The sequence below is a fragment of the Amphibalanus amphitrite genome, unplaced genomic scaffold (genome assembly GCF_019059575.1).
Source record: "Amphibalanus amphitrite isolate SeventyFive unplaced genomic scaffold, NRLGWU_Aamphi_draft 001338F_arrow, whole genome shotgun sequence".
In the NCBI taxonomy this organism is placed as follows: domain Eukaryota; kingdom Metazoa; phylum Arthropoda; class Thecostraca; order Balanomorpha; family Balanidae; genus Amphibalanus; species Amphibalanus amphitrite.
In genome coordinates this window covers 103,148-120,084 of record NW_024882831.1, presented here as the reverse complement: position 1 = coordinate 120,084, position 16,937 = coordinate 103,148, and the positions used below count along the sequence as shown (strand labels likewise).

Here is a 16,937-nt window from a genome sequence, read left to right as displayed (position 1 = left end):
AGATGAAATCTTGATTGTAGCACACTAATCTCCGGTTGTGATAGTGTGAAAGGGAACACAAAAACACTTTCCCGTGCCGCTTAGCTCCGCGCCGATGAGATCTATTGTCCCGATCTGATAGACTGGTTCAAGACAATGTGCGACCGTCTCGCATCGTTGCGATGAAATTGGCAACAAATGGCTCCTGCAATGGCTCCTGCGGAGATATAATCATCAGCTTTGGTCGATGCTGTGGTTATGCGTTGTGCCAAACATCTAGTGGGGCACCTGGGGCACAGTCGCTGGTGTGCGTTACAGGAATATGCACCTCCCTCGGTGTGCCCCGATCTTATACCTCCTCGAGTCGGTGACCTGCACCGGCAGAAAGCGACTGCCGCTGAAGCTCCGCATCTCTTTGCGTCCGTCCGCTGGCGGTGCGTTCGTTACCAGGTCATTACTCACTCTCACCAGTCTCACCTGGGGCATTCCACGATAGATCGTACCAGGCCCGTCACCCTCATCTCTCAGATTTTAATGAAAATCGGTCCTAGGGGTAAACATAGGCCCCAAAGACGCCTGGCAAAGTATCAGACTTCTCAGATCAAAACTTTTTGAGTTATATTGCATTACATGTTTTTAACTTCGGTATGTAACGGTGAGTTTGATGGCCTATAATTCAAGAACAGGTTAAGCAACCAACAAAAAGTAAACAACACTAAGCTTGCAATGAATCAAAAATTAATATTACTTTTTAAAAATTCCAAAGAAAAAATTTCATTGTTGAGCAAAAACCTTAATCTTTTTTCATTTGCCTCTAATGACTTTTGGGACCAAAATTTTTCACATTTTTATTTTTTCAAAATAATCTTCATGTCATTGCAAATCGACATGCAAAAAATTAGAAAGGTGTTCTTTCTATAAGTTCCTCATTTTCCCGCAAACAAAATGGGTTTCGGAGGGGTTGATACGACCCCAGCGCGCCGTTTCGCTTCTAATAGAGCTAGAGCCTCGCGGAAAAAACGAGCGTGTGTGCCGTTACAAGTCGCAGCGATTGGTACCCGATTTTAAGGTCTCAGGTTAACGGGTAGCGTCTGAGGTCAGGTCACGTGACTGAAGTTACGGGTTCGGTTTTTAGTAAATAACTTCGCAAAAAAATGACCGCAGAGCCGCGATTTTGGCATCAATGTGTTCGCCTAGCTCAGGTGCATCGAATGGTATACTTTTTGCTAGGGTGAGGTCAACTTAAGTAGTTGACCTCGGGTCAAGGTCAGGTCAGAGCCCCTCAGGTCACGAAGCTGGGCAAAGGGTATCATATGGCATATCATTCGATTCGGAAGGTCTTCCCGAGTCCATTGGTGGCTTTCCCGACTCTCTAGCTCCATTTGATCGGGAGTTATTGACGAAAAACTCGTACGACCCTAGTGACGTCATAAATAACGTCACGCAAGGTTAACAATGCAAAAGTAGAGCATTGGACTTTGCAAGGAGTGCATGAAATCACGATACCATGTACGTGGGATGGTTTTAGATCATTCTCGGCGCCAAAATAACAGTTTTTATATTTCCCCATTGATTTATAACAGTGATGTCACGTGACCGACCTGACCTCGTGTAACCTTGAAAAATCAGTGGCGGCGGAATAGGGGGTGCAGGGGGTGCAGCTGCACCCCCATCGAAAAACATGGGGGTGCAAACATATCTTTTTGCACCCCCAAAATCCGTACAAGGGGCCCGTCGCACAATCCAATACATTTTCTCCTGAAAACCAGTGATCGAGAAACGAACACTGATGTGGAATCATCCGGGATGTCCAATTATGGTCAGGAGCGCCCCATGCTAGTCTTTGGGGCCCCCACACCGACTAGAAGTGTTCCGAACCGCGTTTGGTGCTCCATGCGGCATCTGAGGGCCCCCACGACGGCCTCAGAGGGCCCTTTTATGACGATCTCTGAGGGCTCCCACGACGACCTCTGTCCCCTGGGGCCCTACAAGGGCCACCAAGGGCCCTCATGACGACCGCTGAGGGTCCCACAGAGACTCTAGGGCCCCAAGGAGACTCCAGAGGCCACGCTGGCCTCTGAGGGCCTTATGACGGCTTCTGAGGGCCCTATGACGGCCTCTGAGGGCCCTTACGATCTCTGAGGGCTCTCACGACGACCTCTGTCCCCTGGGGCCCTATAACGACCACTAAGGGCCCTCATGACGACCGCTGAGGGTCCCACAGGACTCCAGGGGCCCGCTGCTGGCCTCTGACAGCCCTCGTGACGGCCTTAGACCCAACTCAAGTCTGAGGGCCCATTTGGCTTCAGACGGCCCAGCGACGGCCTCTGAGGGCCCCAACACAACCAGGCTGCAGGGGCTATGCTGGCATCTGAGGGCCTTGCAACGGTCTATTGAGGGTCCTAACGATGGCCTCTAGTGGTCTTACCAAGGCCTCTGAGAGCCCTGCAAAGGTATCTGGGGGCCCACGAAGACCCTCACTATGGCCAAGGACCCTCATGACGACCTCTGATGATCCTCTCGAAGGCTTCTAAGGGCCCTCACAACAACTTCTGAGGACCCAAGGATGGTCCCTGAGGGGCTGAGGGCCCTGGCGACGACCTCTCTGGGCCCTCACAATGGTCTCTAAGACCCAACGCAAGCTCCAAAGGCCCACGCTGGCGTCTGAGGGTTCCACGACAGCCTCTGAGGGCCTCGACGCAGGCAGGCTCCAGGGGCCATGCTGACCTCTGAGGGCCCTCTTGACGGCTTCTAGGGCCTGACGAAGGCTTCAAGGGCCAACACTGGCCTCTGAAGAACCCTACGATGGCCTCGGAGGGTCTCACCTCAACGCAGGCAGGTGCCAGGAGACATGCTGGCCTCCGAGGGCCCCGCAGAGTTCAGATTCAGAGGACCCAACGACCTTTGTGGACCTTACGAAATAAGAAGGTCTCCGGACTCCGAGAGCTCACGCAGGCTCCTCGAATTCCACACTGATTCTCAGGCCCCATGCCGGCTTGTTGCGGCACTTAATCTGCTCTTGGTGCCCCGTCGCTGGCCTCTGAGTCTCTCAATGTCGGAACTTATGGGGCCATGGGCCCTACACCGGCTTTTATGGCACCTACAGCGACTCTTGGGGACTCATGACCCATGAAATGTGGGACTAAGCGGCTTCTAAGTCCTAAGAATCCCCATGCTGGTTCTAGTAGCCACCAGCCGAATATTTGGGCTCACACGCGAGCTCTTGGGACCCCGTGCATATCCCAGGGGTCTACCTGCCTCTAAGACCCCACACATACTTTTGGGGCTCAAACGCTTGCCTCTGAAGGCCCCCCCCCCCCACTGAGACCCCTTTCCTCTATTCAGTCCTCCATACCGGCTCCTTAGGCTAAACATCGGCTCCTGTGGCCTCCATCCCGGCTTTGGAGGGCCTCCATACAGGCTTTTTTTGGGGTCCGATGCCGGTTTCTGAGAGCCCTCAAAAGACTTTCGAGCCTATACTGCCTTCTGAAACCTTTCAGCAACTTTCAAGGGACCGACCCTGATCGGAGGGCTCATTCAGTCTGGGGAGTCATGTAGGTCTCTGGAGGAGTCTCTATGTGGTCGGTTTCCAAGGGGCTTCTAAACACGGTCTTCTTGGAACGGTCTCGTAGGGCCCTCAATGGTCCACTGCGGATCCAGAAAAGTGGTTTGAGACGCTGCGGGTGGTGGCTAGACTAAAAAATTAGCCGATAAAAAACTAGCTGCATTTGCTTCTTTATGCTTTCATTATTTGAGATAGGTATGTATAGTCTCTCTTGAAAGTATCGCGTCCTGGGATGCGGCGGCTCAGCGAACTATTCCATCCAATTTGAGGACCCCAGTAGGTAGGTCATGGCCTGTATCATAAAAAGTACGCTGTAACACGATTTCACGCCAGCGGTAGAAGGAAAACTGCTATATGACGCAGGCCCCAGCGGCTGACAACTGGGTCAAAACAGTCGGAGGCCGGCCAAAGGTCATGCTCGTATCGCTCTCTTTTGACCCCGTCCACCGCTCCAGGCGGATACCGGTGCCTCTTGGGCTCACCAGCCGGGCGCTCATTGGTGTGCCTTACTGGGCGCCAATCACTCAGTGTGCGTGACGCGTAAAATCACAACGAAGCGAAGTTCCGTCATAACCCTAAATGTGATGAAGCCTTCTGAATGACGTAAACAGGTCATGCGGGGGGAGGGAAGCCTGGCATCAAATAAGTTTTAAAAAGAACATGGCTGAACAGCATTTCTTTTCTTTTTTTGTCGCCGTTCACTAACCGGCTCACTAAAAAGAGAGAACTTCAAATACAGGACTAAATGGCTAGACAGCGAATTGGCGAACTGGCTAGAGAGATAATTCTTGTTTTTGAAACCGCTTACGAGTGCATGTGCAAGCACGGATGCATTCTGTTAGCGGGTGCAACTGATGATTTTTTGGGTCCGGATTTTACCCCCTCACAAAAAAATGTGACAGTCGTGCCGATGACGAGTCAAATTGCTAACTTTGCAATGAAACAAATCTCAACAAATCCTCTGCAAGTAGGGTGGCTTCCGTTGACCATATGCTTAGCTGCCACCACAAGTTACCGGATGGCGACTGCCACCTCCCCCTATCCCTCCGCAATCCGCAACCACTCCCCTCGCCCCGCCGCGCCGGCTGCCTCCGCGTGTTAGACTCGGTCAGTGCTACCAGCGGCTCTCAAACCTTTCCGCTCAACCGCGGCTGGGACAGGTGGCGCCTTCCCTCAGAGTCGCGATACTTTCAAGAGAGACTATACAGTCCACAGCAGAAGTAATGTGTGGTTTCAGTCATGGGTATGTTCTGCTTCTGAAGCCTAGGAACGATTAGCCAGACTGCAACGAGACTTTAAATGTAGCTTACATGTATCTTCACCCTTGCAGCTACAGCTTTATCTATCGACGTCTTCTTTTCAATCAGTCCGCATTTAAAAATCGTCGGTCAAAGCCATCCGTTGAGATTGGTAAAACCACACATTACTTTAGCGGTGGGCTGTACACTGCAATTTAAAACCTTTTACAGAACTTGTGTGTATGGGGATAGTTTTTCAAAATCTTCGTTTTTCATAAATCAATAATAATCACCCAAAAAAAAAGAAGGGGGGGGGGCCCAAAACTTCCAGAGGGGCCCCTTGAGAAAACTTTGCACCCCCATCCAAAATTACCTTCCGCCGCCACTGTTGAAAAATTCCCAGATATACAAGTTGTGAGACCTCTGGAGGACACCATGTATGCGTCCTGTAACTTTCATCTCGGACAGCTATGGTCATTGGCGTCCAAAACAATGTCAGAACCAAACAGCCTTTTTCACCCTCGCGCTTATAGGAAAGAGGGTTGAATGAACCCTCCTTTCACTTTTTTTCAGATGACTCAGACTTGAATTGAAATTTCAGTAACCCGTGATGTCACTAGGCAGCTTTACCACGCCATTTGTAAGCTCCCCTCCCGAAATCACTATTCGAAACCGTTATCGTGACGTAAAATAAATACATTTATAGAAAGAACACCTTCCTAATTTTTTGCATACTTCTTAACAATGAGCCAAATATTTTTTTAAAGAAATAAAAATTCAAAAAAATTTGGTCCCAAAGTCCAAAAAAAAATACAAATGAAAGAAAACTCGATATGTCATAGGTATATCAAAAATAGCGTATTTATCGAAATTTCAAAAATACATATTAATCTCTGTTTCATTGCAAGTTCAATGTTATATAACATTTGGCATTTGAATAATCCGTCTTAAGAGTTACAGCCCGCCAAACTTAGCGCTGCAAAGCAAGATCCAAAAAATGTTATACACCATAACTCAAAAAATACTTATCTGATAAGCCTGAAATTGTTACAGGTGGATTCAGAGCCCCTGATTACCCCTGAGACCAATTCTCGTCAAATTCCGAGAGATGAGGGTGTCAAATTGGAAAAAAAAGTGGTACGATCTATCGTGGAATGCCCCACCTGTATTGTTCGCGGACCGAACTGGGCCGAGCCGTGGATGGGTCATCGGTCGGCGGGGGGGGGGGGTCCCACGCCCGTGACACGCGTCCCCACCCAATGTAAGCGGAGCGGCGTCGGTCGGCAGTGAAGCGGCACCGCGTCTGAATGCGATCCCGGCGCGTGCCGCCCCAAAACCGGAACAGCGGCTCTAATTGCCGTCCTGCCGCGGGCGGCGGCGCCGTCCGGAAGCGGCGTCAAACGGGCCGGGCGGGGAGGCGCGGGGCGCGGCCGGCGGCGTCCCGGCCCGGCCCGGCTCTGACCCGGCCGGGCCGGCCGGGCCGAGGGTCCCCACTGCTCCGCCTCCACCTGTGGACTCGGCCCCACCCCGCGACAGCACTGATCCGACGTGTCCGGGAAACCGCCCACGGCCAGCTGCCGGTGTTTGAGGGATGCGTATGGACCAACTCTGAGGATGGAAATCGAGCGTGAATATTCAACACGAGAGGTCGATGTCCGATCGAAGTGAGTGACCGGATCAAATTGGGGACACTGTGCTGGAGTGCCTAATTACGGGACAATCAAAATGGTAGTGGAGTCGCCGTGGAATAAGGACGTTACTTCCGTATAGTAACGCTGGATGCACTGAGCGGGGTTTACGATATTAAACTTATAAAGGACGTCCGTTAAACCCGAAAATGAGATGATTTGTAACAGCTCTTAGTAATGGCCTTTCCCCAATCGATGTAGCGTAAAACTGAACCGTTTTGTGGCCACTTTATCAGCCATAATGTGCCCGTTTACCGGACTCTGATGTGCCCGTTAACCTGCCGCAAGGTGTCATGTTTACTGGCTGCGATATAAATTGTTTTTGTGCGTCCATTTAATCGGTCGAAGTACAATGTTCGTGTTAGTAGTGCTAGGTAAGTAGCACTTTGTCAGTGCTATTGTCTTTACCGAGCCCATTTGATCGGTCGTGCCCGTTTAATCTTACATATTGGTGGTATTTGGGCAAATGTAGTCCTAAGAATGAATCCTCTGGTTATCTAGTGCGTTCTCTCGCTATCTGTAACCGTCCGCTTCCAAAGTTTTTCCTCAAACTGGAAATTGGCTCCTTTTGAAAGCAGGATCGCACTCACTCACACTGTCCGTTGTCAGCGCACTGTCAGCTCATCGTTTCACCGACCCCTGAACTCTGAAGCACGACTCACCCCACCGTATCATGTCGCGATATCAAAAGCTGTTCGTTTCTTGACACGCTTTCTTTTCCTTTCCTTTTTCAGTATGTGGCAGCGTATCGACTTCATGGGAACCCTGCTGTGCCCGGGTCTCTGACCTATCGTGGAGTCCGTGGAGAACCTCATCTCCTCCGAATTCCCCGTGGAAAATCTCGCACAACGCCCGGCCCGGCGGGGCGCCGGGTGTGCGGAAATTCCGCGTCCTTCCGCGCGGCGTCCGCTGCCGGAGCCGCCCGGTGTGACACGACCTGACGTGTGACGACGTGACGACCCGTGACGGAGCGCGGCGTGACGCCGGCCGCGTGCGCCGCCGCCCGCCAGTCGCGTCATCCGCCGCACGCCGCGCGCACGGCTGTTGGAGAACCGGACAGCCGCCGCGGACGGTCCGCCAACTAACCTGACCGGTCAGCGGTCTCCGAGTGGTGCGGCCGCAGACTGAGCGCGGAGAGCGCGCTGAGAGGAGCGCGCGGGCACAACCCGTCCGTGCCCAGTGTCTGTGAGAGGATCGGCCGGCCGCGCTGACGAGGCCCCGCCGGGACCATGGTGGCCGGCGCGATGGTAGCCGGGACGCTGATGGTCATGAGCGCGATACTGCAGACGGCGGCAGACAGAGGTGAGTGGCCGCCCCCCGGCAGCGTACCGCGGAGGCCGCACTGCACAATGGAGACAGTTATTTCCTCATTCTGATGAGTGAGATAGAGTAGAGTGAGCCCACCATGACACTGCTTCCGAAAGTCGGTATGCATATTGCATGTGTTTGTCACTTTTCTGACCACCTTCGATCAATTCACTGGAATCTTCTCTGCATCGCGATACGGGCATTTCAACAGCCTGGTTTATCTGTTAAAATTTCACGGTAAGTATAAAAAATGATATCAGAAAATTCTAATGATCATATTTTTGTTTTGCATTGATAAGAGCTTTTAGGGTTTTACGTTTTACCAATAAGAATTTACAAAGAACCGCATGCCTTTTTATCTTGACCTTTATTTCCAAATGTTTATTAATGTTTATTTAATACCATCAGTTGTACCAAACATAAAAGCTGTCTACCGAACTCTGTCGTAAGACCTTTCAATCTTACGCTAGAGCATCGATCTTGACTGGGATTTGTAAGTAAAAGTCCGCGGTACAATTATGTATGATGCGCTGGATTATTCCCATATGCGTTCCATTCAAAAACTTTATTTTATTTCTCAGACCAAACCCACTTGTACCCCAACACCACTAATTCATTCGGAGGTCACTTTTTGTCATAGCTATGTCACTGAAACTCCGTTGAACTGCCGAGCTGATAATCCAGCTATATCGCAGTTATCTTCTTGTGTTGCCGAACAGTCTCCGCTGTGGATGAGGATATTTCCAAACAAGGGCTAGCTAGCCTGTGACGGATGGAGAGCCGCTAGCTTATGGATGAGTGGAGTTTTCGATGTCACCAACCGACCGTTCCACAGACGCATGTACAATAAATAAGTCGTCCTGCCATGGGCACCTGGTCCTGTGCCTCCCCATGCCACGATCCCACTAGAGACCAGTGCCTAGTCGTTTCCGCTTCACTTCTCGCGATGCTCCGTTTAGCTGGACCGTAACAAAGTGCCTAGCAGCTGGGCACTTCGGCAATAAACAGTATTCACTCGTGACCGAGTCCCAGACCGCTAGTGGCGGATTCTGCAGCCATATGTTCAACGGATTGTTGTGCATGCTGACTGTGCATACATTGGAGTATATTACGTTATTCTTCTTCATACTTTTCACTTCATACAGTACTTTACGTGACATATCGCTACTTCTGATGTTCTTGCTCTCATTCGTTCCCTTTTCCCTAGTTTCTAATTATGTCTGTCTCTTCTCCTTGTCAGCCTACCACCCATTTATGTTGTTGCATTCAGTTTTGCATGCTTCATTACGGAGCGAGCGAAGCGAGCGGAGTCTTTCCTTAGATTAACGGAAATTTCTGAGTATGAGCGGCCGGCCGCGCGGACGCTTTTGCGAGGCTTATATCTCAGGAACCACTTGACCGGTTTACATACGGTAATTTTTGTAGGGTAGCTTCATTCCTTCTACCAAGTATTGGACTATTCCCGATGCATGTGGGTGACCCCTTATGCACGTGCCACGTGCAAAACGAAGAGGTGTCAGTTTTGTAATAGTTGCAATATCTCGGTAACTACTCGGTCGATTGCGCTGAAAGTTGACATGTACATAGATAGGCACTCACTCGGCACTGCATATCCACGTGCCAGAGTTGGGGTGCTGCTGCACGTGCGCACGTATGTACAGGGGTCGTTTCCAGATCTCGAGAACGGCTCGACTGATTGCGCTCAAATTTGGTACACAGGGACCGGTTAGTAGGGTGCCGTGCAAAAGTCAGTTGGGACCCATTTCGCACGTGCGCACGTGCAGGGTGTCGCTTCCAGATCTCGAGAACGGCTGGGCCGATTGTGCTCAAATTTGGCACATCGCTAGAGACCGGTTAGTAGGGTGCCGTGCACAAGTCAATTGGAGGTATACCCTCGCAATTTCGCACGTGCAAGGCCCACCCTCTCGCTCGCTCCGTTAGTCGCCCCAAAAGGCGTTATACTGGTTGTAATGCGTTTCTTTGCATCATGGGTCAGGCGATGAAGAATGAATGCAATGCATGAAATGTCCAACACATCAATTATTACTAGTAGTTCGGGTTTCTCTGACTTTCGAGACTAAGCTTAGGTACATATCCCCAAATGGAGACATGGATATTAACAAAAATAATTTTTGTCCCATCTTAAAATATCGGCACAACGGACAAACAAGTTGCCAAGTTTCTTTCAGCTAGGCTTCCGTCTTGCCCGCACTGGTTGCCATCACCGGACAGCCATTTGTTCGGTTGGACCTTTCCTCGCTATAGCTTACAAGGTAAACAAAGTCACCATGACATCACTCTTTTTCTAATTGTGCTAGAATGTTGGCGTCAACATTAATCCTTCGGGATGTTTCTAACCGGACCACTGATATTTCTATATCGGTAAAGGCAAGGCGCGAGTGACGCCCTCGATCAGCCATCTCGTAGTCGTTCCTGCGGCGCTGCCGATCGTCCGCCGCCAGTCGCCGACCCCTCCCGTGTGTCCGGAGAGCCGTCCTTGGCTGCATCAGCCAGAGAGCGGGCGTGACGGCGGTCCGTGCGAGTGTCGCGTCACGCCCGTCACCGGGCCGGCCGCCGCAGCTCGCCGTGACGCAGCGACGGCCACGAGTCAATTGAGCTCCCGGCCGCAGCGGCCAGTCACAATATCCGGCACGTGCTGTCTGATGATGACTTGTCCATTCGGAAACGCGCCAAGGACCCCGGGTCGGCTTTCAGTGGTTTTGTGGACTGGCTGGAAACGTCAACAACTGGGCAATGACACGTCCGAGTGAATAAAAGGCCGAGTGGCCTTTGCGGGGAGACGTGGTGCGTGAACGGAGCAGTAAAAGGATATTGGGCAGGACTGAGAGTCGCCCAATCACGTGCCATAAACCTTGCGACGAAGGACAATGAGGGAGCAGCTCAGATTGTTCTGGAATTGTGGGTGGTGGAGGCAGCGACCCGAAGACAACTTCCGGCCGCTGTGGAATGCGTGGCAGAATTGAAAACAATTATCCGCCATTTAAAATGCTAAGGAATACTGAGGCCTTGGCCCTTCTACCTTTTTACTTTGGACGGGCTCATTATTCCTGAATTGTACTGATTATTTTTACGTCTAAATTGAAAGCATTTCTCCATTGCACACGAATGTAGCTATCATAGATGCTATCGTTTCTCATTCCCATCCGGGTTCGTGGCCATTTGCCGTATCATCTCCCTGCTGCAGGCATGGTCCGGTCCCCAAGTTTGTAGCTTGCTCCGAAGTACCGCAGTGTCGGCGGTTCTGCCACGATACTGCAGCGCAGGCTGTGCCCGTTCGCTCTCCGACTGAGCGGAGACGGCAGGCAGCGTCGCTGGTGGTGTCGGTGCCGGCGGAAACAGCAGCGAACGGGCGGTCACGGCTCTGCGAGTTCACGCCGCTGCTCCGTGAGTTCACGGCCGGCGGTGCTCGCGTGAGTTCACGGCCGGTTCCATGTCCAGGCGCCGTGAGGCAGCTGGGCTGGCGAGCCGCGTTCGGGACGGGAGACAGAAGACGGGGAGCCATCCCGACGGAGTGTATCCCGATTCCCCGACGAAATGGAGACAAGGCAACCCGAGCAAAGCGAAGCGGGTGCAAGGGAGTAGAGAAACAAAAGGGAAGCAAGGGAGCAAGAGCGCCCGGAGATTATTGGGCGGATGAAACGCTTTACGCGAGGACTGGGAGAGCCCACTGAAGCTGCCAATTACCATCGGTATTATGGCATTGTGAGCTAAACCTGAAGCTGAATTGGGTGGCAAGAGAAACTGGCAATTAGCCCCAGCATGCTAATTTGCGAATGCATGATACTACGCAGCGCACGTAACCAGCGTCAATTGCCCCACCGTGTGGTCATGTGATACTGCTTTATGACGAGCCGTTTTGGTGTAAAAGTGCCGAGCAAGGGTTGAAGTCCATGACGTTACGACACTTAAAATGCCCACAGAATTACCTGGCAAGATAGTTGAATAGCGCTACTGCGAAACCAAAGTCAAAGCTTTTGGCTTGTACAGAATGCATATTTTCTATGCCTTCAAAGACTTAATTTTTTTCCGGATGTGATTGCTCCAAGGCTTGTTGGCTGGCAATGTCCTTTCCATCTCTTTTACTCTCCCCCCAAAAACCTACATTTGACATTTGTCACTTCTAATAAACTTGTCTTCTTTACTTCCTTTCATTATCGCTGCAGATATGCCGGAAGATGCGTGTTGCCTCGTCCCTCGACTAAACGTTGCATCACGACCTTACAATGGAGATTGTTTTGGGTCCACACACCAAATGTGCCGACGTACGAATGTTATTGTTCAGTGCGCGCCGGTGTCTGCGATTTCGAGGTCCGTGCCGTACCAGGGCATATCACGGTGCCGTAAAATCCGAGCCGACGCGCAGTCCGAATCAAATGGTTTCTCCGGCCGCCGGATGCCTCAGTTCGCTCGGGCTGTCACACCGAGGGTGCCGGCGTCGACGGCACGCGCCCGAGACGCGTCACTTTCACAGCGCGAATTTCGTGGCCGGCCGCTGTAAAATGCCCGTCGCCGCGCTGTGTGGTAGAAGCTGCGCTGTGGTTTCATTGTGCGAGACCGTCTCGCCTTGAAAGGCGGGCCGCGGATGGGTGGCGGCCCTGGCGCCTGAACAAGAAGCGCGTTACGTAGCTACGCAGCACAAAACAGCTTTACGACAGAAAATTGTTCCGTCTGTGTGTGACTGGAAAGCATGACGGCTTCGAACTGACAGCTCCAATTAAAATACGATCACAATAAAACTGGTCGTGTAACAATGTCTGCATCACTATCACTCGAACTGTATCATGCTCTCAACAACATCTTGCTCACTGCTCAGTTGCGACGATCTGCTGCTTGGTTCAAAGCACCATGATAATTGATAGACATTAGAGATAGCCTACAAATTTTCAACTTGTGCTTTACTGCAAGTCTATTTAACTTTTTTACCACGAAGTTCACGGCGTACGCTCCAAATAGACCGTATCACTGCTATCGTCAGAACTCAGGGCGGCTCGTAGCGCGGCGGTGGAGAGTTTTGGGCGGCGGAGAGCTCAGCATTGGTGAGCTCACCGCCGGATCGGAGCGGATGGTTTTAGCTGCTGCACCGCCAGTCTGCTGTGATCATCACAACTGGCTAAGGATATGCCGTGAGTCGGAGTGTACGGTTACAGCGTCAACTGGCAGCGGTTATACATATTTCTGTAGGAAGGATGTGCTTAAGTTTTATAGCTAAGGAAGTCACTTCCTTTCCCTTACGCCGATAAGAGCAAATGTATTGCTCCAGCGGCAGCGTCTTTGCCCAGTGTCAGTGGTTGCTGCCCCTCGGCCATTGCCCAGCTTTCATTTGTCATTACTGCGGTTTTAGGCCACGCATACCAGCTGCATTCCCCCTGGGTATCGTCTACAGCGGACCAGAGCAGCCCTCCTGTCGCTCGGGGCAGCCGTCGTCCCCATAGCGTCCCACCGAGGCTGAGCAGTTCCAGGGCGGGCGCTGGGCTCTCGCAGGGGCGCAGGTGCCACCCTCACAGCTCGTTCGGCTTCATGGCTCACCCTGTCACCCTACTCGCCCTCAGTGGCCGCCTCGGGGCGCCTGTCACCCTGCTGAGTGCCCACCCTGCGTCGCCCCACTCGGGAGTAATACCGCACGCAGTCAGTTTCCCCGCAATCAGTCCAATTACAGCGTCACGCCTATGTGTGAGCCCGGCGAGCGGTCCGTAACACCGTGTCGGTGGCGACACCGCGCCGGCACGCGCCACGCGCGCGCGTCGGTCAGCTGACGTCACACAGGAGTGACGTGCGTCATCAGTCATCAGCGACAACAGAGTGGGCGCCGTCACTGCAGTGGGCTCGTAACAGGGACGGCGGATTGATTTATTGAGATTCGGCTAGTTGGAGTGAATGGATCGACTTTCTGTGATGACAGGACGAGAAACGGACACGCAGGGCGAATCGGCCTCAAACCGTGTCGGAATATCAAAATAGAACCTACATCGCTGACCCATTGAACTACAAAATAACTCAACCGACACACCACTGCCAAAGCTTGCTTTCGACTTGTTCTTGTCCCACTTCCTTTTCGAGAGTGCAACCCTGTCTTCTGCAACACAATAGGCCGCTACATCTAGGCTAGAGCGTTACTGCCGACTCCTGGTATCGAGCGACCCTGTCACTGATCTCCCTTATTTTCCCAGCCACCTTTTTACTTCTCGTACCCATTTTTGCTTTCCCAGATTGTGACCATTCGCTTACTTCTGGTTTCTCTACCTCCCCGTCACTAACCGTCTCCCCTGCCGCCCGCAGACTGTTACCGTCCGCTGGCGTCCGGCCGGCGGCTGGGAGTCCAGTTTATCTCGCGGCGTTACAGTGAGACCACGCTGGACGAGTGTGCCGACAAGTGTCTGAGGTCGGAGACGACCTGCCGCGCCTTCAGCTACCGACAGTGAGTATGGACGGAGCGTGGAGTGTGAGGTGTGAGGTAGGGAGTTTAGAGTGAAACAGGGAGTAATCCGACTCCCGAGACCGGTATTGTGCGGAGCAGTCCCAGATAAGACCAGAAGTGTCCTGACTTCTGAGTTCTGTGTTTCGGTCTAATAAGCGTCCAGCTCCGTCTTAGGCCATCTTTTATTTGCAGTGCTTTGCATATCTTGTAGCCAGGAGTCATCCTGCGATCTGTATGGATTTACCACGCTATACCTACGTTGTGCCTTGACCTGTGGCTCTACTGCTCTGACCTGCGCCTCTGCCCTGTCCCGCTCCAGGCCGGACACGGTGGTGAACGGCGTGTCCGTGGACCTAAACTGCGAGCTGACCACCACCCCCGTGAACGGCATCGAGCGGATGCTGACGGTGGACGCCGACTATCAGACGTTCGAGCCGGTACAGAGCGCCGCCTGCCGCACCACGCTGCCCGGCAGCTCCGGCAACTCGGCCGTCGAGAGCAGGGGTGGGTGACGGGTGGCAATGGGGGGGAAGGTATGGGCTGTAAGAGTAACATGAAGGAATACGAAGCAATTATTGGTTACCTGATATTCGAAATCAAGCGCTTAGAGTGGAGAAAACGAGTCGGTTGTTGGAAATTAATCGCGATATTTTGTTTCTAATGTGCAAATATGCAGCATATAATGAGCAGCTCCATACATTATTGCTACCCTCACAAACTTTGTTGCAGTTAAAGTTTACACTGTCAACCTGACAGTGAAAGCTTTCCAGATCCTGCATCGTTCAAGTGTTCTTGCCGTCCCAGATTTATTCTCGTGAGAGACCGGCAACTCTCTTGGAAGCGCCGACACAATTATCGAACCGGTCTGGCCTGTTCCACGGACGGACCAGCCGCCGTTCATTTTTAATGTCCATTGCCACGTGGTTCTTCTGTACTGTCATTGGCTGACCAGTGACCAGTTGGTACACTCGGGGGCAGATTGATGTTCCACAACTCTTTATCCACCGGGTTCCTATGGCTCAGCATTGGCAGCAGCCGCCTGGTACCGGTAGACTGTGCCGCTTCACTTACATGTCAAGCGGCACAGCCTACCCACACCGTATGCCACCGGTCTGGGTCGGTGGCTGGAAGGCGATGTGGGCCGCCTGTGACGTCAGCGCAGCGGTGAGGGCCGAGCCCGGAGGCATGGCTCGGGTCGGCGCGGCGCGGCGACTGGCGAGGACTGGGGAGTGAGGTGGGCTGGGAGCACGGACATCGCGTGGCTGAGCGAGTGTAGTTAACTTTCGCATCTCAAGGCGCCAATTATTCTACCTAACAATTGTGCTAAAGTAGTTGTTAAAATGTCCTATCCCCAAGACAGCGCCTATCATACTTGCAATGCACATTACGACACACTTAAGCGTGGCAATGGGACAGCCGATAGAACTTATGTCACTCGTGCATCGAGGTGCGGAGCTATATTTTGTATAACATATTAGTATTAAGGCCTTGATTGAGCAGATTGGTGTCTATTGTTTCGCACGGCAATCGTCCAGAGACGTGGGAACTTGGGGTTATGAGTAGTGCCGCAGCCAACGCTCCAATTTAAAGCGATTATTACTGTTGCTCTAATATGTGGTCGCAGCCTCCAATAGCAAACCGTTCCAACTAGGAGCCAAAAAGTCGGCCCCTCAGGGGGGTTCGAACCGGGCTTCTCCCACCGGCCAATTCACGACACGAGCGTTCATCCACTGAACTACCGAGAATGGTCCTCGTCCGCACAAAACAAAATTACATTCACCCGCTGACCGCCAATGACAGTATTGTGACATTTGATCGCCTTTGACCGCGGCGGGTGGTCGCTGGTTTCGGCAGCTCGGTGGATACACGCTAGCGTCGTGGGGTGACCGGTTGGAGAAACCCGGTTCGAACCGTCCCAGGTGCGCTACTTATTTGTTCCTAGATGGAACGGTTTGCTATTGGTGGCTGCGACCACACATTAGAGGAACATAAGAGTTGCTTAAAGTTGGGACGCCGCGCTATCCAAAAACCCCAGTTCCCACGTCTCTGGACGATTGCTGTGCGAAATAATAGACACCAATGAGCTCAATCAAGGCCTTAATACATATCTGTTAAAAACAATGTAGCTCCGCAACTCGATGCACGTGTGATATAAATTCTATCGGCTGTCCCAATGTCACGTTTAAGTGTGTCGTAATGTGCATGGCAAGTATGATGATAGGCGCTGTCTTGGGGATAGAACATTTTAACAACTGCTTTAGCACAATTGTTAGGTAGAATAATTGGCGCCTTGAGACGCGAAAGTTAACTACACTCGCTCAGCCGCGCGATGGTCCGTGCTCCCACCCCACCTCACTCCCCAGCCCTCGCCAGCCGCCGCGCCGCGCCGACCCGAGCCATGCCTCCGGGCTCGGCCTTCACCGCTGCGCTGACGTCACAGGCGGCCCACATCGCCTTCCAGCCACCGACCCAGACCGGTGGCATACGGTGTGGGTAGGCTGTGCCGCTTGACATGTAAGTGAAGCGGCACAGTCTACCGGTACCAGGCGGCTGCTGCCAATGCTGAGCCATAGGAACCCGGTGGATAAAGAGTTGTGGAACATCAATCTGCCCCCGAGTGTACCCTTCCCTCCTCGCTAACCAGTGCTGGGGAGTTTAGGGGAGTACCAGTGTTAGCGGGAGGAGGACCATTCCGTTGACCAGTAACCTCTCCCCGCTGGCCA

The 16,937-nt window shown here is 52.4% G+C and overlaps 1 protein-coding gene across 1 annotated transcript in view; it reads left to right on the top strand.

Annotated features, from left to right (window-relative positions):
- Positions 1–7,478: 7,478 nt before the first annotated feature.
- LOC122372270 overlaps positions 7,479–16,937 on the top strand; it is a 34,818-nt gene continuing 25,359 nt past the window's right edge. Inside the window, exons 1-3 of the mRNA XM_043349249.1 lie at positions 7,479–7,772; positions 14,076–14,214; positions 14,534–14,718. Of these exons, the coding sequence (XP_043205184.1) occupies positions 7,700–7,772; positions 14,076–14,214; positions 14,534–14,718 (397 nt within the window). The 5' untranslated portion in view covers positions 7,479–7,699. The remainder of the gene's footprint in view (positions 7,773–14,075; positions 14,215–14,533; positions 14,719–16,937) is intronic.